The following is a 25,685-nucleotide window of genomic DNA, read 5'->3' as shown; positions in this document are numbered from 1 at the left end:
ATCCCACTAGTTCTGAATTCATCTGTCGGGACACTAAGAAATGAGAAATTACTACTTACCTGATAATTTCCTTTTCTTTAGACCAAACAGATTAATTCAGTTTCTTACCCTTGGCTGCCGTTGATTGTGCTATGGTCCTCCTCCATGGCTATGTTTTTCAGGGGTTACCTCGACCCTAGACTAGTGTTGATACATTCTTTGTCTGAGCTCAGTGTTTCCTGTTGGCTGAGTACTGAAATAGTTATTTTATTAATCAAGTTTTTTGCTAGACTGTCCACAGTTGGCTTTTGAAGAGAATACTGGCAGGCTGATGTCACTGCAGGAATATATATACTGTGATGTCAGTTTTGCTCCGTCTCCATCTTCTGGTAGAGGTACATAACCCACTGGTTCTGAATTCATCTGTCTGGTCTAAAGAAAAGGAAATTATCAGGTAAGTAGTTGTTTTGCATTAGACACTAACAGTCTATTACAGGGGTCAGGAACCTTTTTGGCTGAGAGAGCCATAAACGCCACATATTTTAAAATGTAATTCCATGAGAGCCATACAATATGTTTAAAACTAAATACAAGTAAATGTGTGCATTTTATGTAAGATCCCACTTTTAATGTACAATAAGTCTCTGAAAATATTACACCAGGCCTTAAGACACCAATACATCTCCTATTAGGAAAACGGACCAAGTCAGGCTGCTATAGAGTCCTACACAGAAACAACACGCCAGCAGAAAACCTCACCTGAATCACGTGCTGTCCCTCACCTAACATAGAATAAAGAGACCAAAACGCATAACAAGAAGCATGCAGAAAAAACTGAATTGGAAACTGCAACAAGCCAGAGTCTCTGTATGCAGTGTAACAAAGGAAAAAAGAAACATCACCCATCCTTATAAAACAAATCAAGAAATATAAAATCATCAGCAGTAAAACTGTACTAACAAAAAGAACATATTTCGAAACAGCTGATGAGAGGAATATCCAATAATTAAAACTCATATAAAACATTTCCAGATACCAACAAAATATTTCAAAATAGCAGACACAAAGATCCAGTAATGAAAAATAATAAGGATACAAAAATTTTTTTGCTCTGCATACCTGGGAACGTTTGATATCCAGGTGTCCTGAGATTGTTCTGAATTAGCAGGAGGTGGGGTGGTTTGCTTGGAACTTTCTCCTCTCTCAGTCACATACCAGCGCTCTCTCTCACACTGGCTCTCAATGACACACCTATACACACATGCTCTCAGTACTCACATATACACATGTTTTTTCTCACTCACTTATATAGGCTCTTAATTACACATTTACACACATGCTGTCTATCTTTTCACGCTTACACACACACACAGGCTTTCAATCACATAAATACATGCTGTCTTTTTCTCTCACACACAGACTCTCACATGCTTACAAACATGTCCTCTCTTTCTCTCATTTACACACAGGCTCTCAATCACATACTCACATGCTCCCTCACCTAAATCAGCTCTCAATCACACACAGACACACATGATCTCTCTCTTACTTATACACACAGGCTCTTAATCATACATACACATGATTTCTCTCACACACAAAGGATCTCAATCATACACACATACTCTTTCACACAAACAGGTTTTCAATCACAAACTTACACATACAGGTTCCCAATGGTAAACTTACATTCATGCTCTCTCTCTCACAGGCAGGCTCTCAATCACAGACATACTCTCTTTCACATACACAGGCTCTCAATCATTCACATACATGCAATCTCACTCACACACACAGGATCTCAAACACACACGCTTGCTCGCTCATTCACTCTCTCTCTCCCCCACCCCCACCCCAGGAACTCGCGGCAGCAGCAGCCTCCTCCCAACACTAACCTCCTTCATTTTCAGCCCTCGCGGAGGCGGAGTCCCATCGGCCGCGGTTGAAACTCTTCATTTTCCTCCGAGCCGCGCTGCAGTCTTCTTCCCACAAGCGTGGCCTCTTCTTCTCGCGCAGGCACCCGATGCTCACCACTTCCTCTTCCGGGCCGCGGGAAGAAGAGAGCACGCCGGTGCCGCTCAGCACATTCACATTCATCAGAATGTCTGAATAAATCATGGAACTGATCTTTGGTGATGCTATCAGCGTAAATGTTGTCTTTGCTGTCTTCATCTGTTGCTTCATCATCCGATGCTGATTAGTCTTTGTCTTCTTAGTTGGCGTTATCTTCTGATCCACCCATAGCATTGCTAATGCTGCATTTCAGGAATGACTTCTTGACTATTTCTGGTGGAATTGACTCCCAGGCATTCTTTACCCATTTCACTACCAAATCAATGTCTGGTTTTATCAGGTTTCCTCCTTTCATTAACTTTGCTTGACCGGAACACATCCTTTTTTTGCCACATATGCCGCAATTGGTCCTTGAAAGACTTGTTGAGACAGACATCTAACGACTGGAACATTGATGTCAGACTCCCTGGACTCACTGCTAATGTGATTGCCATTTTCTTTGCATCATCCTTCACATCTACTGTTATATGTGCGTAGAACATATCCTATAGCAATAGTGACTGTCATTTTCTTAGCCCCGCTCCTGGTTGCCTACCCCACACATTGCACAGCCACCCTTTTGTTCCCTCCTCATCCATCCAGCTTTTAGGATGAACCCAAACAGTTATACCTGCTGGAATTTTTAGGTTCTTCAGCATTGTTTTGTCTTGAATATTGCCACTGGATAGTTTTGTGTTATCTGTCAGGCAAGACAGGATCACTGTAAAATTGGTCTCTTCATGACCTGTTGTTTTTACAAGTATGGCCTTCTCTCCATATTACCAATGTTATTCATATCGAAATGATTCTTTATTCTCTGCTGAATAAGGAATTTGTGGCACAAACAGATCTTTTCATCAAGCTCTTTAGGCAGTTTCTGTAAAATCTTTGTGCGCTGACAAAGGCACAATCCATATCGGTTCATGAACCGCGAACACTAACCAGACGATGCTGTGAATTCTTTCAGACCTTCAGTCACTGAATATTTTTCTTCTTTTGCTATTTAAAGGTACGAATCCTAATGCTCGAGCAAATCACAATGTAGATATTCTGTCTGCATTGCATTACCCAGTCATTCAAATCCTTTTCCATTCCTTCAAAAGGCGCAATTTTGAAATGTAAGGCTTTGTTTGATTTTGGCATTTCTAGCAGCTTTTCTTCGTTTTTTCGTCAATCTCTGACTACTTTTTAACTAATGTCAAATTCTCTTGCAGCTATAATCTTCAATTTCAGTGATGCGGTGTAAGATGCCATCTTTTTGTTCTCAGCGCTCATTTTTCTGAGAGTAAGATGTCATTATTCTAATGGCTGTCCCTGAATCTTTCCCTCCCTCCCGCATGGCTGTCCTTCCTGTTTGAATCCTTACCTCCCTCCCTCATGGCTGCCCCTCCTGTCTGAATCCTTCCCTCCCTCCACCATGGCTGTCAAAACTGTTTGAATCCTTCGCCCCCTCCAGATTCCTTAACTCACCTGCTACTATCTGGACAACAATAGCACTTGCATTTGCTTAGGAATGTCCTTCCTCCTCCCCCATGGTCTCCCAGTGTAGCAGTAGGACAGCTTCTCCCCAACAACTCCTCCGGATACTTCACTGCTGCTATGAGGACGACGAACTTGCGGTCCGTTAGGCATGTCCTCCCTCCTCCCCCGTAGGGTCCCTGTGGCGCGCTTTGAACCACGTGGTTCTAAGTGCATCAATCAGACCCTGGCTTGGGAGGGGGGAGGACGTACCTGCGCAACTGCAAGTGCCATCGTACCGGCACTATGTAGATTGACCCGTGGATAAGGCGACCGTGATTTTAAGGACTGTTTTTGAGGGTGAAATTTTTCGACTTAGTATAAACAGTACTTCCAAAGTATACCAATGGTTCAATTACTTTTTGAATGATCACGTTCAACAGGTATCTTTGGGAGGGATTACATCTGCCCCAGTTGCCTTGGAGACAAAGGTTCCTCAGGGATCATCATCAGCAACTATGAGGTCGAGTACAGGCCATAGTGCTTGCCTGGACTCTGCTGGACCCTGATTGTTCTGTATGTTCATTAAAATGAATAAGCTATGACATTGACATTCCCCAAACAACTGAACAAAAATATTTTACATTAACATTGAGAGAAGTTAATGCCAACAACAGAAATGAGTGCATTATATGCAAGATGTTACAGGTCTTATTGCAAGCATATGTTGAACGTGACATTCTTGAATTGGGGCAATGTGGTTTTAATAATTCGTGCTTATATGCTGAACTTTTGTCCTGGACACTGATTTGTGTGTACCTGTTTGTATCTTAGATGCAGTATCGAGAGTCTACATTGCTTACCTCAGCAGTGGTTATGCAATGTATTACAAGAAATTAAGTCTAGTGATCCATCATCAAAACTATGTGCAACCAGGCGCAGTGCTGGGATTCCATTCTACATTCAGGTACTTAAAAATGCTGTCTTGGTACTTTTCCTATAACTAGAATGTAGTACATTTCATCTCAATCGTGGAAAGAAATAATCGGTCATCTTTATGAAATCTTTAAATTACTACCATGCTGATTACTGCATTTTGTTCACCATTTTTTTTTGCTATACTTTAAATAATTGTTACTGCGAGCATCATTACAGTAGAAATAAGGATTAGTAGATAACATATGTATCAATGTTTTCCTCTGATTTTGTTCCAGTGCCGAAATGTCTCCAGATTTATTATTGACAATATCTTACTAGTTTCAGTGGGAAAAATCACAACTGGAGCAAATTTTACACTGAAATGCCAACTTTAATACAGCCACTCCTTGGACCTTTTTTGGTTTTCCTATGTTTTTTTTCCTCTCTAGTGGGGGATCTTATTAGATGACTAGCAATATTATCTATTCTCCCAGTTAGAAATACTATTCTTCCGAGAAGCATTTAATATAGTCGGAACCTCTTGATTTAGTAGGATCTTAATTTTTTTTTAACGTGTTAGTCTTTAATGACAAAAAGGGCAGCTGTATTTCATTAGTTTCAACAGATGGGAAGAAAAAAGATATCTGCAGATATGTACCACTGGGTCCACCCAGTCTGTCTGAATGTTGAGCTTTCTTTAAATATCACTTTTAAATAGCGGCTTAATGTTAGCCATCAAACTGATACAATACAACACTATTTGCTGTTTGTTTCATCATTGTATTCACAATTGAGGATGGTCCTGATCCTCTTCAAACTGTTCAATGCTGCTTCCCAAGGGGAGGAGCTAGCAATTTGTAATACTCCGTAGGCGGAGTTATTAATCTGAGGTGGTTTGGTTCCCCACAGAGTGACAGTCTGTTAAGGTACAGCTCTTATAGTGTGGGGAAGAGCACCCAATGTAAGTTGGTGAATCCCTGGGCCGATGGCAGATGACTGCGCCCCCAGGAGGATACCCTGAGAGGGACCACCGGCTAGGCTGGAGTATGGAGACAAACACAGATAGTTCTTTATTAGACAGGAAGTAGAACCACCAGAGGTGGCAGTAGTGAGCTGATATGCACGGCAGGGCTGAAGTCCTTAAGATACCGGAATTATGATCTCTGGGTTGCTGAGCTGTAGAGAGAGACTATAGATAGTGAGTAGACAAGGGTATGCTGGATACATAACCAGTAGTAGATGATACACTCACAGTTGTAGATATCTGTAATGGCTTCTATGCAACAGAGAGTCTTCAGTATTTTCAGGAACAGGAGCCGTAGGCGAGTATTGGTTCCTATATGCAGTCTGGAATAAGAACTCACAATATCTGTGTATGAGATGGCTTCTGGAATAGAAGAGAGTCTTTGGAGGGTTTTAGGAACATAGGCCCTCGTGGAGCGAGTACTGGTTCCTATCTTCAGTCTATAATGGTAACTCATGATCTCCATACCTGCGATAACGTCTTAGACAAAGGGAGTCTTCAGAGATTAGGAACAAAGGCCCTCATGGAGCGAGTACCGGAACCTATCTGCAATAGAACTCACAGTGTTTAACATCTGCGATCGCTTCCAGGCAGTAAGGAGTCTTCTGAGCATTCATGGACGTAGGCCCTCAAGGAGCGAATACCGGATCCTGTCTTAGCAATCTGAAATCAGGAAAAGAGAGCGAGGCCCCCGAGGAGCGGGTACCCCTAGGTAATACAAGAAGGCAGAGTAGCTTGGATGAATCATAACCAAGAGGAGAGTGATTTGAGTCCTTGCTAACTCGATTCATAACTGCAAGCAAAGACCTTTTAAGTTGGAAGCGGATGACGTCACTACGGGGGAACGCCCCCGAGGTTCGTGCCCTTGCTGGTAAAAACTCTGGAGCGTGCGCGCCCTTACGTCATGAGGAACATGGCGGATCCGCAGCGACAGGCCCACCGGGGATTCCGGAGAGACACAGAAGGGAGACGCCGTGGCAGCAGGTGTCCCTCAGACCGGAAGGGAGTCACCACACAGGTAGAGAGGGTGGAGCGAGGGCGAAGACCAGGCACGAACGCAACACAAACGAAGAAGCCAGTCTCTGGTGTGTTAGTACTTCCTTTCTTTCAATAGAACACTGGGGAGAAAAATTCATTTTCTACAGCACCGACTTCTGAAAAGTTTCAGAGTGCTCACAGGAAGGTTGCTTTGCATGAAACTGCTCATGGGTTTCCTCAGAAAACTATACAGATGAGGGTCAGCAAAGAAGTTGTAGGTGGTATCTTTTTACTAGTCCTAATCAATACATCTGTGACTAGCTATTGAGAGCTAGTCAGGTCAGTGAAGAAGGAGCAGCATAATGTATATGAATGAAGCATCCCTTTTACAACTCCATTCCCAAGGATTGCTATATTATAGCCTCTTAATTATGGTTTGTTCTTCTTTTCTTATATTCATCAGTAAAGTCCAGAAATGGATTTTTCCTACTTCTTTGTACTTCCATAAATCTTCATTCTCAACTACCTGAAATTTTTTCCTCTGTTTTATATCCCCTTTCAACTCATTTAACACTCATTGCAATGGACAGTCCTTGACTAGTAGTCATACACCCTGCAATCAATGGCTCTAAATCAAGCCAGCAGGTGTCATTGTTGCACAGTGACTATAACTCTCTCCTCCCCAGGGGCTGTGAACACTACCTCGCAGCATATTTGGCCCCAGGAGTGGAAGACCTGATCTGGAAATCAAACCCAGGTCCTCTGCATTGCTGTGCGAGCCAGCACATTTACCTAGCTTTTATCTTTTCTACAGAGCTATATTACTTGCTTTCATAGCCTAGAAAAGCAGTTGGCTAGATGAATGCATGTAACTTAACCAGTTGCAAAACTGAACATACATTTATGTATCTGAGTGACATGCCGTGTGCACGTGTAACTTCTGACATAATTTACGCACATAAATTCATCTCTCCTAAAATTCCTTCCCATCCCAACTCTGTAACAACTCTGTTTTTTCCCACATCAAATTTATGTACATTTAGAACATATGTGCATATATTTAGGCACCTCAAAATCCACATAAATATATGCAGGCGATTTATGTCCATAACTCCAGACTAAGCTTTTCAACATACCTTTTTATGCATAACATATATTTTTTTTTAACTTTTATTTTTATTAAATTTTCAATTTTACAAAGAATAAACTTTGTACAGAAAAATGAGAATAATAATCAGGAAAACAAATTGTATAAAAAAACAAATTATTAACTTGTTAGACCATAACAGAAAAGAAGAAATAAGAGGAGCTCTAAATAGAAAATAAAAGAAATACAACTAAAAATAAAAACTGCTTTAGTTTGATATATCCTGTAAACTTTAACTTAACTTCTAATTAGCTGACAGCGCTAAGGGACTTGAGATCATAGTGGCTTTCCTAGAATTAATAAACACTTACAATTATTCTGGAACAAAAACAATAAAACTTTCTCCACTCAATTTAACATAACATTTATTTGGGTATCTTTGTTAAAAAAAAAAAATTGCTTCTAATGCCAAGACCTCCTGGCATAATGCCAGAAAGCCCTTGAGAGAGATTAGGGAAAATCCTAGCACTATAGCTCATAAACAGAACATTTATATTTTTAAAGAATATAAACATAAAATTATGAACAAGATTCTGAGGAAAAAAGATACCAATAGAGTGGCTCTTTCAGACAGTTCATAATTAGAAATTTCTAGGAAAGCTGAAAGATCTAGAGTCTCTGCTTGCATCTGCTGATTCCCTGAAGGCAAGAAATAAACTTTGTTCAAAGTAGGAACAGTTATTGAAGGGATTTTAATACCTCAAGAAAGTATCTCCTTAAGGTAACTGTAGGATGTTCACCAACCACTCTAGGAAAGTTAAGAAATCTTGAGATAGTGTAGTCTATTTTCAATAAATTCCACCCTCCTCTGAAGAATGCCTTGCTCCTTTATAACCATTGTTTGAACAGATTTCATTGAAGAACTATCTTGCTCCAATGAGGAAACCTCCTAGAATTAATTTTACTTAATTTCACAGGCAGAAATATGAGTTTCTAAATGATTTGAAACAGCGTCAACTTTAGCTGTGCAATTAACACAAGCAAGGCCAATAGAGTCCACTAGGTTCCATAGCGCATCCAGCATAACACTACAGGTGTAGAAAGGATCAAACTTGCGTAAAGGTTTGCAAAAGAGACGGGGTCTCACCACCAGACCTCTCAGTTGACTCAGGAAATTCTAGAGACGGAATATCGGCAGTGTCCCCCATAGATGGAAAGCCAGCATTTGCTTCATCGATTTTGGAAGCTCTCCTCGGTGCAGCACTCTCTGACATCATCAGTCAGCGACCACTCAGCCCCACTTTGGGAGACATCATGCTGAAGCAGCAGAGGGCTAATACTGAGGGGAAAGAGAGAAACCTCTTCCCCAGCCAAAGCTGAAACTCCTCCATCAGACCCGGCAATAAATACAAATGCATCACTTAACATTGTATATATTGAATTTTATATAACCTTGTATATAACCTCGTTTTTAACGAGTGTTATATACGGGGTTATATAACCTTGTATAAAACCTTGTATATAATGAATGTCTCGCTAAACCCTGTACTTAACCTTTCCCTTCGTGTCGTTGTTTTACTCCTTCCCTGCCCCCTCCTATGTCACTCCTAGTTGAATCCCTCCTTCTAATTTATCTAATTTATCCAGTTTTTGCTCTGTTACTGCATTCTATTGTTTTCTTGTTCATTGTAAAGGCAATGCCTATATATACATTGGTTGTAAGTTACATGTAAACCGACACGATGTGCAAACGGTTGTCGGTATATAAAACCGTTTAAATAAATAAAATAAATAAATAAATATCCACCTCCATAGTCACAGGCACCACAAACTCGGAGATGGAACGCTGTCTATAGGTCAAAGAAGGCTCCAAGGCCCTTCCTTTTTGGAGGCATAATTTCAGTAGGAAATTTCCCATACAGATGAAAGAAACAGACAGTAAGTCTGAGACATATTCATGCCGCCATCTTACATAACATATTTGATCTGCAAATATTGGTAAAAGAATCCTCTGAGAGCTTCTTTGTCCTGTACCAATTGAGCATATGTCCTTAGACACTCATCCACATTTTATCAGTTCTTAATGCTAGATAATTCCCAGATACTCTCGCCAACTTAGTTTAAATTAACCAGGAATTTTGGACGATCTTACTTAGAACATTCAAAGGATTCCCATCTGTTTGTATTCCACTTCCATATTCCCACATTCTTGCAAGATATAAATTGTTTTTTCTTTTTGTGATTTGTTGAATTTTAAATATTTCAGTAAGCGCTACTCTTTGATGTAAACTGTGAGGTTTGGGTGGACCCTTGGACACTGTGGCAGCTGACAATGCCCATGGGGGGAAGTCCCGTGAGGGGCCACAGGTCAGGCTTAGCTCAGGACACACAAACACAGAATTTGATCTTTTATTAGACTGAGTAAGGAAACCCCCAGAGGTGGCAGTAGTGAGCAGCTGGAATAGCCCGGCATCCCTCAGTCGCTGAAACAGCGACTCCTCTGGTAGCAGTGCTGTAGTAGAAAGAACTGAGAGAATGAGTACAGTGGAGAATATACAAGACCCCAGTATGGAGATCCCAGGGTAGGGAGAACAGACCCTCAAGGAGCGAGTATCTGAACCCTGAGAGCTGGGAGGCTTGCAGATGATGTACTCATACAGCGGTTCCATGGAGATGGCACTGGGGTTGGAACGGAGGCAGGCCCTTGAGGAGCGAGTGCCTGGTTCCAGGGAACAGCTCTGAGGTGAAGATGGTAGTACTCACTGATGTTGAAGATTAGCGAATCCTTCCAGGCAGAAGAGAAGGTAGGAGTAGGCAGCGAGTAGGGAACATGGGCCCTCAAGGAGCGAGTACCGGTTTCCTGATAGTGACCTGGAAAGCAAGTGAGGCCCCTGAGGAGCAGGTACCTCGTTACTGTTAGAGAGTCCAATAGAGATTGGAGAGGCAGAGTAGCTGGGTACGGAGAGCGAATCCCATCCATAGGATTACCCTTGCTAACTCAAAAGCTAGCAAACATTGTAGGCTATAAATATCCAGGCATCATGACGTAATCACGGGGGGATGCCCCGGAGGTTCGTGCCAAGTAGGAAATAAGAAGGGCTGCGCGACGTGCGCGCCATATGGTTCAAGCGGAGCATGGCGGGAGGCAACGCCCAAGCTGGTCCGGGGATGCCGGAGAGGATAACAGGCAGACGCCGTGGTAGCCAGGCATCCATCCGCAGCATGAGGAGGAGCAAACAAAGAGAGGTAGGTGGAGTGAAGCCATCGGAAAAGGACGGTTGCAACACTCTTTCAGTCAGTCCTTGTTCTAAAATAACTTCTGGATTTGATCTGCTGCTAAACCAATTTAATATATATTGTAAGTGGCTTGCTAGATAATGAGACTTCATGTTTAGAAGCTGTAATTCATCTTGTACGTAGGGCTTTTAAATGTATCCTATTGGATTTAACATTACTCAAGAATTTTCTGAATACAGATTCCAGCTTTGAAAAGAGTTTTTCTTAGTAGCATTGGCATCTCTTGATAAATAGGAGTAACTGCCAATTTAATTAAGTTCACTTGCTCCATTACAATTAATGACAAATTTTGCCACCTTTCAGTTTTTCCTTATTTTTGTATAACATTTTTTGATGGTTAAGAATATAGATGTTTTCCTTTGCTTTTGCTATTTCAGTCTGCCAGTATCTAAAGTTAGTTATTTTAACTATATGGGAAATCTAGTATTGATGCTTGTCAATCTTGGTCAAAGGAAAAGCAAATAGACTTGGAACAGTTAATTCTCCTACCAAGTATATCTCCAACATCCATAATAGCTTTTTTCTGTTAAGCAGGTTAAATTAGCCATTACATTTGATGTGATGTCATCCAGTGGCACCAAATGGACTAATCTCTCCAAGCTAGTAGAGCTTTGAACTTTAGTGAATAGGTGCAAGAGTTTGCTTATGGGCGTGTCTTGTGAGGCTTCTCAGTTATTTTTGTCTGAGTACACCACAGATGTGTTCGCTGTCTCTCTTATATTTTTTCTTTAAAAAATCCTTAAAAACTACTTTAATTGGTATATTTTCACTTTAGTTTATTCTTCCAAATCTATCTCACTGCTTCTGTGGCGCTACAATAGCACTTTTCAGTGCTAATAGAAAAAAAACAAAACAAAAAATATATTTATTTTTATTTATTTATTTAGTTTGTTTTCTATTCCGGTGTTGGTACATACCTTCACACCGGTTAACAAAGTTTTTAAAATTAGAAATAAAATACATAAAAAAGAAAATAAAATACAATACATTTCTTAAAAACAGGAAAATCAATCATAAAAATACTAATACATATATAAAATTAAATCATAAAATGCTCACATTTAAAACCAAGATTATAGAGCAAATAAAATAAAATATTAATTCTAACTAGCTACTACCTGAAAAGCTTGAACGTATAACCAGGATTTTAGAGCTTTCTTGAACTCGTTCAAGTTACTTTGAAGCCTTAGTTCAAAGGGTAGTGAATTCCAAAGACCTGGTCCTGCTAATGACACAGCCTTTCTCTAACAGTTGTAAGTCTGGCTGTGGAAACCGAGGGAATTACAAGAAGACCTTTGCCAGCTGACCGTAAATTTTGTTGGGGAGTGTGAATGCGAATGACAATGAAGTGTGTGAATGCGAATATTGACAATGAAGTGTGGCCTTCCCTACTACTATGTTTGGGCCGAAGAAAAAAATCAACCACAGTGAGCAGTTTTAAGAGTTTTATTAGTGGGAAGATTTTGTCCCTCACTGACGGCTATGAATTGTGTTATTAATGCCTTGGGCCAGATTATGACCAAAACTGCTTTGCCTGTGGATGGTTGCCTCCACACTCACAGGGAAATAATAAAATGTCATCCGCAAACATAGCAATTTTAACTGGGTGCCCACTCAAACTAATCCCCCAAAATCCTTTTTCCCCCCAAAGCTTTTCAGCCAGAAGCTCAATTGCTAATACAAATAACAAGGGGGAAAATGGGCATCCCTGCCGTACACTGCATTGTAGAGGAAAAGGGTCCGACAAGCCCCTGCTAATTAGAATTCTAGCACTAGGATTGTGGTATAGGACTTGTAACTATGCAACGAAATCCCCGGTGAACCCATATCGCTGGAGAACCCAAAACAATTAATCCCAGGATAGGGAATCAAAGCCTTTTCGGCATCCAAACTAAGAATGAGGGCTTCCTCCTGCGAGTGGTAATTAAGGGTAGCAATGAGCCTCCTCACATTTTGCACCCCCTGGCGACAGGGAACAAAGCCGGTCTGATCGGAGTGCACCAGAGAAGGCAAAATAGTATTGAGCCGGGCCGCCAGGACCGCTGCAAGGATTTTTATGTCCACATTAATGAGAGAAATGGGCCGGTAAGATCCCACGTCTTGTGGATCCCGCCCCTTCTTTGGCAGTAAAATGAGTTGACCGGTTCTCGTTTGATGGGAGATGTTTAAGCTGAAGTAAAGAATTATAATAAGAGACTAAACTGGGCAATAAGGAGAATTTCAGAGTTTTGTAAAACTCGTTGCTGAACCCATCAGGACCGGCCGCTTTGCCCCTTTTCAGTTTCTGTATAACAGCAAAAATTTCAGAGTCCACAATGTGGGTGTTGAGCACAGAAAGCTTGTCACCTAGCAGTTGAGGCCAATTAAAATTTTGAAAAAAAACCTCCGACTCTGGCCGAAGGTGAGGTTTGGAATCGTATAATTTCTTATAATACGCCAAAAAACTGGCTTCAATATTGAAACACTGGCGAAGTCAATTCCAAGACACCACTTCCCGTCAAGGGACGTTTCTTGGTTCTAGCGAGGATATGAAGGAATTGGCTTCCTCCTTTTTGCTGAAGAAGAAAACAGTGCCGTTGTGTTGAACTCGTAGCTTAGCAGTGAAAAGTAAAGCAAACGGTATTCCCCTTTTATGTAACTCCATACAGGCAGGGGACAAGGCTTTGCGTTGCGCAGAAATGGCAGCGGAGAAATCATGAAACAGCAGAATCTTGTGCCCCTGGTACTCCAATCCAGAGTGCAGACGGAAGGCTCTCATAAGTTGAATTTTGTGGGACTAGTTTAAAATTCTGGCCATCACAGGCCGACGTTTATTAACATCGGTCCTGGGCGGCCCCATTCTGTGTACTCTTTTGCAGCACAGACGACCAGAGATCAAAGTCAGACCCAAGTGACTGGGTAACCAGGTTTCAATAAGATCATACAAGTCTTGGTCTGGCACAGATTCAAGAATGCCTACTAGCTTAAGATTGTTGCACCGGTTCCTATTCTCCTGATCTTCTATCCTATCCCACAGCGAAGAATGCTGCACAGTGAGCGTTTGTACTTGCCTTTCCGCTGCATGTAGCCTGTCTTCCTGATCAGACTGCCGGTGCTCCGCTGCATCCATCCTTTTAGCCTGTTCCTCAACAGCAGTGATGACATCTTCCATTTGAGTTTGAATTTTTAGGAGCCGAGCATCCAAAACTTCAGCGACCTTGGCGGAGATTTTAAGCAGGGCCTCCTCCGAGATCTCAGCCACTGGAGCTGGGTGTTCACTTGCGGTCGCCAACTTGGCCACACTGTGTGGAGGATGCTGGAAGGAGCATGCCGATCTCTGGCGCATTACTGGCCCCGAAGCGCTCGTCGCTGCTAAAATAAGCGAACCAGCAGCCCCCAAGCGTCCTTTATAGCCCCCTCTGCTTAGGAGAGCAAACGCAAAGATATGAAAGGAGGTGGCCGATACAAATGAAGGGAGCCCGGGTCTGAACTGCTGATGCTGCGGGGAGGATCGCGTCTTTCAATGTCACTGTACCGGCGATGAAGTGCTCGTTTTCGTCGCAAGTCATGGCGAAATGATAGCCCCAGAAATCCTCTTCAATCTCCCAGAGAGAAAAAAAAAGAATCTTGAATTCTTTAAGTAGGAACAGCGGATGATGGAAGGATCACGGCCGCCATCTTGGCCACACTATACTGAGGTTGCTGGACGGATCACACCAATTTCCAGTGCTTTACTGGCCCCGAAGCACTCATTTTTGCCACTAGCTATGGGGATCCGACAGCCCCAAGCGTCCTGTATATCCCCCTTAGCTCAAAAGAGCAAACTTGAAAATAGAGAGGAAGGATGGCAGCCGATGTAAAGGAAGGGAGACTGGGTCTGACCTGCTGACGCTGCGGGGAGGATCGCGCCCTTCCGTGCTGCTTTACCGGCGAGGGAGGGCTCGCTTTTGCCGCAAATCACGGCGAACTGGGAGTCCCAGAAGTCCTCTTCACTCTCCCAGCAAAAAAAAGAGGGGTCATAAATTTTTGAAGTGGGGATGGCGGCTGGCAGGATGGAAGGGGGCCTGGAGTGAGCTGACTATGCTGCCGATCCCAGTGACGTCATCCCAGAAGTCGTCACACTACTGTCTTGATAACATCTACAAAACTGACAATAAATTTGGAAAAGCAGTTTTGCAAAGTCTGTTCTCCCAGTAGTCCACGCTTCATGGTGAGGGTTGGGTTGCTTTCTAAGTAAATGCTTTGCTATAAACCTCATCTTGGGACTCCCATAATATAATGGCCAATTCATTCTGTTTATTGACTCAAAAAGCAAGTTTGCTTACCATAAATGGTGTTTTCCTGGAGAAGACTACATAGAGAAGGGTGACCAAAATGATAAAGGGAATGGAACAGCTCCCCTATGAGGAAAGACTAAAGAGGTTAGGACTTTTCAGCTTGGAGAAAAGACGGCTGAGGGGGGATATGATAGAGTTGTTTAAAATCATGAGAGGTCTAGAACGGGTTAATGTGAAACAGTTATTTACTCTTTTGGATAATAGAAAGACTAGGGGGCACTTCATGAAGTTAGCATGTAGCACATTTAAAACTAATCTGAGAAAGTTCTTGTTCACTCAACGCACAATTAAACTCTGGAATTTGTTGCCAGGCGATGTGGTTAGTGCAGTTGGTGTAGCTGTGTTCAAAAAAGGATTGGATACGTTCTTGGAGGAGAAGTCCATTACCTGCTATTAAATAAGTTGGCTTAGAAAATAGCCACTGCTATTACTAGCAACAGAAGCATGGAATAGACTTAGTGTTTGGGTACTTGCCAGGTTCTTATAGCGTGGATTGGCCACTGTTGGAAACAGGATGCTGGGCTTGATGGACCCTTGGTTTGACCCAGTATGGCATGTTCTTATGTTCTAGCTAGATTAGCTCTGGTATGGACTGAGGAGACTCGCAAGGAAACGCCAGTGTGGGATTCCAGGTACATGTCAGTAGATCTCAAAACTCTAAGCAAGATTTTAAAATGGGATTGACCACTCCAAAGCACAAACCATGGTCAGAAACAAACATTCTCTTCCCAATGCATTTGTGCTTACACGCTTTTTCTTACAAGTAGATTTTCAAAGTGTTGCTCGCGCAAAAATTACCCATACACTATATGTGGGCCGCGCATGAGCAACACAAAATTTAAGAAGCCGGGGAAGTGGCACACATCCAAAATTAGGAGGCAGAAAAGGGGCAGGGAATGGGCGTTCCAGGGTAAGGCCAAGACATAAGCGCATAACCCCTGAATTTTGCAAGGCAGACCATGGCAACGCACGCCACGTTACTCAGGAAACTTTACTGCTGGTCCTGCTGGGGGTGGGGGGGGGGGGGGGGGTGAGAGAGAGACTCTATATATATCCCACTGCAAGAGGGGCACTTTCAACTCAGGATGGGTTTTGTGTGTGGGGAGGTGGTCTTACATTGGTCTGCCTAGGGCACAAGGGTCTGTAGACCCTTGTATCATTGCCCCCTCCCCCCAAAACCCATCTTGAGTTGAAAATTCTTCTCTTACAGTGGGATATATAGAGAGTTTCAGATTGGCCCTTTAGAAGAGTCTCTCTCCTCGCTCTCTCTCCAGCCAGTCACTTGTGAGTACACATGTAAAGGCTCCAACACATATGTGCGGAGGGTATATTTTAAATGGTATACATGTACTTGCACACACAATATAAAATCAAGCTTATTTTTGCTTGCGTTCCCAATACGTGCATTTATGGGCACACCACGTGCACCTTTTAAAATTAACTTGCTAGCACTGAGTATTTTTAAACAGAGGTGGTGAAAATGTTCTCTTTCCTACCTTTCTGACCCTTACTGTTCTTTCTAACAGGCCGATACAGAAAGTGTCCTGTGCGCGCGATACAGTAAATAAAATTATGCTAATTAGGGCCCGCGGTAAAAGGAGGCGCTAGGGACTAGCGCATCCCTAGTGCCTCCTTTTTGACAGGAGCGGCGGCTGTCAGCGGGTTTGACAGCCGACGCTCAATTTTGCCGGCATCGGTTCTTGGAACCCGCTGACAGCCACGGGTTTCGAAACCGGACGCCGGCAAAATTGAGCGTCCTGTTTTCAACCCGCGAGCCACGGGCTGATTTAAATTTTTTTATTTTTAATTATTTTACTTTGGGACCTCCGACTTAATATCGCCATGATATTAAGTCGGAGGGTGTACAGAAAAGCAGTTTTTACTGCTTTTCTGTACACTTTCCCGGTGCCGAGAGAAATTAACGCCTATCTTTGGGTAGGCGCTAATTTCTGAAAGTAAAATGTGCAGCTAGGCTGCACATTTTACTTTCTGAATCACGCAGGAATAACTAATAGGGCCATCAATATGCATTTGCATGTTGCGGGCGCTATTAGTTTCGGGGGGGTTTGGACGCACGTCCAACCGTGGGTTAACAGTGCGCTCCACCGGAGCGCACTGTACTGTATCGGCCTGTATGATGTGCGTCTGTGTGTGCACATACTTGAACCGTGCACACATAGAATGGCATAAGAACATTTATATTTTTACTACATATTTATCCTTAACTATAAAAATATTTTGATGTTTTCAATTTATTTAAAATAAATGATATGTTGAAATAATGTAATAAGAATTATTTTCATTGAAACAATTACTTAACACTTCTAATTCCTGATATTTGCTTTATAGTGCTCATAGTGCTCAATTTGAACTTTGCTTATAAAACTAGAACAAAATTTTTTTTTCAGATATAGTCTGTCAAAAATTCAAGGGAACATTGCTGACTTTCTCCTCACTTTTACTTCCATTTATTTCACCTTGCACACTGAAGGAAGAAAGTTAGTTATGTTATCTGCCTTTCCCAATATAGCATTATAGGCTTATTCTGTAACCATTTAAATGAACAACCATTTGACCTTTTCCTGTTGGAATAAATTAAAATTTTGTATCAGGGTTGATCTGATTCAGTCTGGCTAGCATCATTAATATTAAAGTGTAGCTGTTCTGTGCCAGATGTCTTTCATGTTTTTTTAAATTGAAAACTGTGTTAAAGATCTGTTTTTAAACTTAAGATTCTACTTCCACTTTTATGATTGATAAAATGAGGTGAGATATCAAAGAAATCTTCCACAGAATATACCAGACTCTGGTATAAATAACAAAAGTTGTTCTGCTGGTCTGGAATTGTGCTGTCATGGTTTTGGTTAGGTGTTGGAAGCTGACACCTATTTTGTTTCGTTTCTAACTTTCCAGAAATCTGCTCTTGCAGTTCTGTAGCAAACTATCAAGGGATCACCTAATAATTATTCTCTAAAGTTCAATATTAGAGTTGAATCTGCAATAACTCAAAGACAAATGTTGTCAAGTAAAATACAATTGGAATAAAGCAACATTATACACCCTAGCTTCCCCAGGCTCTGACTACTGCCTTCTCATGTAGTTTCACTAGAGATCATCAGACTTGATCACCCTAAGGTGTCTCTCCTGTTTGATGCACAACAGTATCCCCCCCCCCCCCCCCCCTATATTCATCATGTTTTGCTTCTTTGGATTTCTGACCCCAAAGGCATGATTTGCAGTTTTTTTACAGTGAATACTTGCTGCTAAACACTCAACCACTTCTCAGATTGTCTTAGATCACTTCTCGGTTCTGTCTGTTCCCTCAGGGATGTTGCAGATCTTACTGTTGTAACCCCTGGGCTAATAGTCCTGGATAGGGTCCCAGAAATACCACCTCAAATGAAATCTTAAATATTCCAGTCTTCCCATGATGTTAAAGCTATTTCCCTGGGTGGGGGGAAGAATATTTTTCTAAGCCCTGTGTATTGCTTCAAGTCAAACTCCACTTTACAGTTCATTGTATGCAGCACTGATGATCTTTTAGTTATAAACAGGAGCAATAGTCACACGGTAGACAGTTATGGTTTCCAACATAACTTTTACTGTTGGATTATGTAGTTGATGGAAAAGTTCTTTACAGCGTTGGTGATTTTTCAAAACATGATGTATAAGTTGCAATGTTTTCTTTTGGTAAATGTATGACCCTTATCTCTACTTCACTGGCGTCTGATTTCACTGAATGCCAGTAGTCAATTTTAGTTATTCTACTGTTCAATCAAAGGTAGGTTCAACTCCCTCCCAATTGATTATATCTCTAGTAAATGTAATGTTTTCCATGGGAAAAAGAATCCCAGTTCTCCTAACTCTCCTGTAGTCTTTCTCACCTTTTATTCATCCTGTTGGTGGTTCCTTAGGCGGGGCACTGGTCCTAACTCCTATGTTTCTGTTATCTCTTTGAACTGGTAGAAAAGCTCAGAGTAGTTCCACGAAGTCTCCTCCTTCCCCACGTCATGCCTTCTTCCCATGGATGACACTGGTGTCGTCCCTCTTGGAGAAAGCTGGTGATCTATGGTCCTCTCTCTTGATGTAGAACAAAAGAGGAAATTTCCTAGCTTGTAGCCAGATGGACTCAGGACCAATAGGTATAGTGTACTCCTGATAGCAGATGGGAGATGGAGTCAGATTTCAAAGCTGACATCAGCCTACATATACCCATGCTGGAAGCTCTGCTCTTCAGTATTTCTCCGTCTCCTAAAGCAGATAGGGACACATCCACACACTAGAATAGTGTTAGCAATTCTAAAACAAAGAAGGAAAGAAAATTTATCTCATGAAGACGAGCCCTGCTCTCCTGCGGTGTTACCTAAGGGTCCATCCCCCAGTCGAGAATTCCTGAGGTGATTTCCGAGATCTCTCAGAGGTAAGCCTCAGTCCGGAAGCCAGCTCTCGGCATGGACTTAGCCTCCAGGGTGGCTTAGAGGCAGTGGGTGTTGAATTGAGTGCGGTGGTGAAGGTATTTCCCTCTCCCCCCGCAGCCGGAGACCGCCTTGCACGAAACCGGGAAATACCGAGACCAGGTAAGGTAGAAACCTTCTTTTAAGTCTCTGGTCTCCGAGGCTCGAATAGCTGCATAGATCGTCCCTTCCGGCGTCTGTTAAATCGGGTTCAGCAGCTCCAAGCTAGACCCCGAACCGGTGCGAGGGTCCATACACGTGGAGACCCTTCGGGGGGTTTGCCATCTTGTCTGCATGGTCGGCGCCATTTCCCCCCCTTGACCGCCGTATTATCTGCATAACTGAGCCGGGCGCACAACCGACTTGTGCGCACAGCGGCACGCGCAACTGTGCCGTGCGCACAGCGATGCACACTACGGTGCTGGGCGCATAGCAGCCCGCATAAACAGCCTGAGTGCACAAATAGGCCTGTGCGCACAGCTGCGCGCACATCTCGCCCAGGCACACAAAGTGGTAGCCTGTGCACGCATCTTGCACGCACATCGTCAGCGCACCCGGAGCGCACAACTAAGCCTCTTGGCGCGCATACCAACGTGCACAGATGAGTTTTGAATCACTCCACGCACACAAGTCATGGCACCGCCAGCCAAGAAGATCAAGGGACAAGTCCTCTGCCCAGCCTGCCACCTGAGAGCTGTGCAACCCAAAGTGGCCTCCGCCTTATGCCAGCAGTTTGAAGAGGCTTAGAGGGAACCTAAGTAAGGCCCTCCACAGCCAGTAGAGGGTTCCAGATCCACCAACGATAGTACCCCGCACCTCTGTATCTCCAACTCAGCGCCTACACAGGAAGGCACCTCGGGGGCTTCCACCATAAACCTGCCAGGATTCAATATGGACCCAGGGACCTTTTCCTGGGTGGAATTCTTCAGTGGGCTGCAAACCTCCATCCAGGCACAATCAGTACCACTGGCGACCTAGTCCCAGTCTCCACCAGAAGCACAAGATCTTCCAAGCACCTGTCTGACCTCTTGAGACATGCCCCACATAGGCAAGAGCCTCCCTACAGGCAATACAGACACATCGGGGGACGAGACTGACTCCCTGGAGGAAGGGGAAATCCTCCAGGGATGGAACCATATCGAACCATGCTGCGATTCTTCTCCAGAGACGTTACCAGCTCTCGCGTCTCTGACCCTGAAGACGCTGGCCATTCCAATCACGGGTACCACAGCGGAGCCAAAGACAAACCCCGTCCTGGTGTCCCTCCGTCAGGCCTCATGCTATTTTCCAATGTTGCAGGCCATACAACAACTGATTGACCTGGAATGGAATGCCCCGGAGGCCAGCTTCAAAGGAGGATGGGCCTTGGAAGCCCTATACTCCCTGGAACCCATGGCCAAGGAACTCCTACGGTTCCCAAAAGTGGACGCCATGGTCTACGCAATCTCTAACCGCACAACCATCCCGGTCGAAGGAGGAGCTGCAGTCAAGAATGCCCAGGACAGTTCTTTGATGTAACAGCAATGACCCTGCAAATTGCGTCCTGCTGCGCCGTAGTAACACATGCCTGCTTGCTTCTCTCCAGAGACGCAAACACGTCTGCTGAAATATTAGAACCGGCGATATTCTTCCTCATGGATGCGACCTCAGACCTAGTGTGCACCTCAGCCAGGGGCGTCTCCTTCATAGTGGCAGCCAGAAGACAACTATGGCTCCGAAATTGGTCGGCCGACGCGACCTCCAAAGTGAACCTTACGAGAATGCCTTTTATAGGATCCCTCTTGTTTGGAAGTGAATTGGAGAAGTTAGCCAAGAAATGGGGCGAATCTCCAGTACCTCGTCTACCGGAAGACAGGAACAAAAGAAACCAGCGCTCCTTTCCCCAAAGAACCAAGGGCAGAAGAGACCAGCGCTTTAGACCATACAAGAACACATACTACCAAGCACTTTGCCCCACAGGCAGGTCCCAGTTCTTTCGGAACAGACACAACAAGAGGGGAGCAAGCTCAGGTACAGGCTCCGGCCGTACCCCACAATGAGAATCAGCAGATCCATCCACAGGAAGAAGTCATAGGGGCAGACTTACCCTCTTCTGCCAAGGATGGGTTGATATAATGTTGGACAAGTGGGTTCTAACCATCATTCGAAAGGGATACTGTCTGGACTTCCACAGCATCCCTCCAGACAAATTTGTGAGATCACCGTGCCACGCCCTCTCCAAAAGGACAGCAGTAGAAACCACACTGACAAGACTGCTAGGCCTAAAGGCGATAACTCTGGTGCCCACTATTCCATCTATTTTAGCGTTCCCAAGAAGGAGGGAACGTTCCGGCCCATCCTGGACCTCAAGACCGTCAATCGTTACTTGAGAGTACCACAGGAAACCCTTCACCAAACCATTTATTTATTTATTTAAGGCTTTTATATACCGACTTTCTTGATACAAATCAAATCAACTCGGTTTACATCGAACTAAGCGGTTAACCGTAACCAATTAACAAGAGGCAGAATTTGATGAAGCATAAAGTTACATTATAACAAGGGTGCAAAAACTGGAGATAGGAAAATAAAGGGGGGAGAACAGAGATAGTATACTATATACAGGTAAGGGTGTGGGAGGGAGGCAGAGGAGCCAACCTCATTATAACGTATTTGTGTCTTAGCGCTTGTTTAATGACAGTGGAGAAGGGAACAATTCTGAGTCAAGCTATTGGATTAGGAACAGGGAAAGGCTCGACCGAAAAGCCATATCTTGAGTTTTTTTTTAAATGTTAGGAGACAGGTTTCCTGCCTGAGGTCCGGGGGCATGGCGTTCCAGATGGAGGGACCTATCGTTGAAAATGCCCGGTCTTTGATGTTTGAGTGGTGCATCGCTTTGACTGGAGGAACATGTAAGGATCCTTTGTAGGCTTCCCTTAAGGGTCTGGCTGTAGAGTGAAGTTTGAGAGGGTGTAGCAGATCGAGAGGCGTCTGATGGTGAATGTTTTTGTGAATAATTGTAAGTGATTTATGGAGATATGGTGGTAGTGGCGGCAACACTGAGGAAAGAAGGAATCCTCGTGCATCCTTACCTGGACGATTGGCTGATCAGGGCAAAATCTCCAGAGGAAAGTCACCAGGTGACCACCAGAGTCAAGAATCTACTACAGAATCTTGGGTGGGTCGTCAACACAGCCAAGAGCTGCCTACAGCCCTCCCAGTCGATAGAGTACCTGGGAGTCCGCTTCGACACCAAGCAAGACAAGGTTGTCCTCCCCCCTCCAAGGAGAAGGAAACTGATGGGTCAGCTGCAAAAACTGTTAAACTATGCTCGCCCCAAGGTATGGGACTACCTCTAAGTCCTCGGTCTCATGACATCAACCCTGGAAGTCGTTCCATGGGCAAGGGCCCACATGCGCCCAGTACAACGTTCCTTACTGTCACAATGGAACCCGACGTCCCAGAACTACTCTATTCACCTCCAGCTACCAGCAGAGGTTCGGACCCAGCTCCAATGGTGGCTACAGGAAGACCATCTGAGCAAGGGAGTAAAACTATCCCCACCAAACTGGATCTTGCTCACTACGGATGTGAGCCTGCGAGGGTGGGGAGCCCACTGCCAGGACCTGATGGCCCAAGGACAATGGGACAAGGCAGAGGCGGGATGGGACATAAACTGACTGGAAGCCCGAGCAGTCAGACTAGCCTGCCTATGATTCGGTCACAGACTCTGGGGAGAATCTGTCAGTCATGTCGGACAATGCCACAACAGTTGCCTACATCATCCGCCAGGGAGGAACCAGAAGCCAACAGGTGTCCCTGGAAATAGACCCCCTCATGGCGTGGGCGGAAGCAAACCTGCAAGGAATCTCAGCCACCCACATCGCAGGAAAAGACAACGTCTCTGCGGACTACCTCAGCAGAAAGAATCTAGACCCAGGGGAATGGACGCTGTCGACCACAGCCTTCCAGTTGATAGTAAACTGGATCTCCTGGCAACCCGGTCTAATGCCCAAGTTCCCAAGTTCTTCAGCTGAAGACGAGAACCACACTCCGGAGGAATTGACGCCCTCGTCCAGACCTGGCCACAGGAAGACCTGCTGTACGCCTTTTCCCCATGGCCACTACTGGACAGGATCATCTGCAAGATAGAACACCACAGGGGACTAGTACTTCTAGTGGCCCCGGACTGGCCAAGAAGGCCATGGTACGCAGACACGCGAAGACTTCTTGCGGGGAACCCTCTGTGTCTACCCCCACGCAGGGACCTTCTCTGGCAAGTACCGATCCTCCACGAAGACCTTACTCGATTCTCTCTTACGGTCTGGCCATTGAGAGGACTCGCTTGAAGAAGAGGGAATAATCTAAAACAGTGATTGACACCTTGCTCCGAGCACGCAAGTTCTCCACATCTCTAGCTTACATACGAATATGGAGAGTATTCGAAGCCTGGTGTGAGGACCGCAAGATCCCCATGATCCTGGAATTTCTGCAGGACGGCTTGAAGAAGGGGTTGTGTCTCAACTCCCTCAAGGTTCAGGTGGCCGCGCTGTCCTGCTTCAAAGCCAAAGTGGACGGCATCAGTCTATCAACCCATCCAGATGTTTCCCGCTTCCTGAGAGGGATCAAACAAATCCGACCACCATTAAAGTGGCCGGTGCCCCTATGGAATCTCAATCTAGTACTAGACTTCCTAGCGGGTGCTTCCTTCAGACCTACACGCGGTCTGTCACTACGGCTCCTGACCTTGAAGACTGCATTCCTAGTGCTATATGTTCAGCCCGTCGCATCTCTGAGATTCAAGCACTATCCTGTCGGGAACCATTCCTCAGGTTCACACCGGGATCCATACATCTTCGCACGGTCCCCTCTTTTCTTCCGAAGGTGGTTTCTCATTTTCATCTAAACCAAACCATCTCGCTGCCATCTCCAGAAGAACATAAGGACTCAGAAGACTCACGCCTTCTTCGCCATCTTAACGTCAGCAGACTCCTAGTCCAATACCTGGAAAGATCGGAATCTGTATGAAAGACGGACCACCTGTTCGTCCTTCACAGCGGGAAGAAACAGGGGGAAGTGGCCTCGCGGGCAACCATAGCCCGCTGGATCAAAGAAATAATCAAAGCGGCCTACATAGAGGCAGGGAACCCCCCACCTCTACAGCTCAAGGCCCATTCTACAAGGGCCCAGGCAGTGTCCTGGGTGGAAATCATGATGCTGTCGCCTGCCGAGATCTGTCGGGCGGCGACGTGGTCCTCCATACATACTTTCTCCAGGTTCTACTGCCTGGATGTCCAGGCCCGGGTGTTATAATTAGAGAGGTTTGGGTGGACCCTTGGACACTGTGGCAGCTGACCACGCCCATAGGAGGGGGAGTCCTGTGAGGGGCCACAGGTCAGGCTCAGCTTAGGACACACAAACACAGAGATTGATCTTTTATTAGACAATGTGGTGAAGCCATCAGAGGTGGCAGTAGTGAGCAGCAGAAGTAGCCCGGCTGGGCTAGTATCCCTCAGGTGCTGGAACAGCGACTCCTCCGGTAGCAGTGCTGTAGTGGAAAGAATTGAGAATAATGAGTACAGTGGAATATGCACAAAGCCCCAGTATGGAGAACCCCAGGAAAGGGAGAGCAGGCCCTTGAGGAGCGAGTACCTGATCCCTGAGAGCTGAGAGGCTTGAAGGTAATGTACTCACACAGCGGTTCCACGTAGCAGATAGCACTAGGGCTGGAATGGAGGCAGGCCCTCAAGGAGTGAGTACCTGGTTCCAGGGAACAGCTCTGAGGTGTGAAGATAGTAGTACTCACTGGTGTTGAAGATAGCGAATCCTTCCAGGCAGAAGAGAAGGTAGGAGCAGGCAGCGAGTCAGGGAACATGGGCCCTCGAGGAGCAAGTACCGGTTTCCTGATAGCGACCTGAAAAGCAAGTGAGGCCCCCGAGGAGCAGGTACCCGGTTAGCGTTAAGAGTCCAGTGGAAGATTGGAGAGGCAGAGTAGCTGGGTACGGAGAGCAAATCCTATCCGTAAGATTCCCCTTGCTAACTCAAAGGCTAGCAAACATCGTAGGCTTTAAATATCTGGGTAGCATGACGTCATCACAGGGGAATGCCCCTGAGGTTCGCGCCAAGTAGGAAATAAGAGTGAG

The 25,685-nt window shown here is 44.6% G+C and overlaps 1 protein-coding gene across 5 annotated transcripts in view; it reads left to right on the top strand.

The window, feature by feature from the left end:
• The window catches only part of THADA (THADA armadillo repeat containing), an 828,919-nt gene that overhangs the window by 208,079 nt on the left and 595,155 nt on the right, over positions 1 to 25,685 (top strand). For all 5 annotated transcript variants that reach the window (XR_003855359.1, XM_029593321.1, XM_029593322.1 and 2 more), the window contains exon 23: positions 4,324 to 4,456. Coding sequence is in view for 4 of the 5 variants with exons in the window: in XM_029593321.1 (XP_029449181.1) it covers positions 4,324 to 4,456 (133 nt within the window). In the remaining variant the exon portion in view is untranslated. The remainder of the gene's footprint in view (positions 1 to 4,323; positions 4,457 to 25,685) is intronic.

The sequence above is a fragment of the Rhinatrema bivittatum genome, chromosome 3, assembly GCF_901001135.1.
Source record: "Rhinatrema bivittatum chromosome 3, aRhiBiv1.1, whole genome shotgun sequence".
Taxonomy (NCBI): Eukaryota; Metazoa; Chordata; class Amphibia; order Gymnophiona; family Rhinatrematidae; genus Rhinatrema; species Rhinatrema bivittatum.
This window is presented reverse-complemented; position numbering and strand designations above follow the sequence as displayed.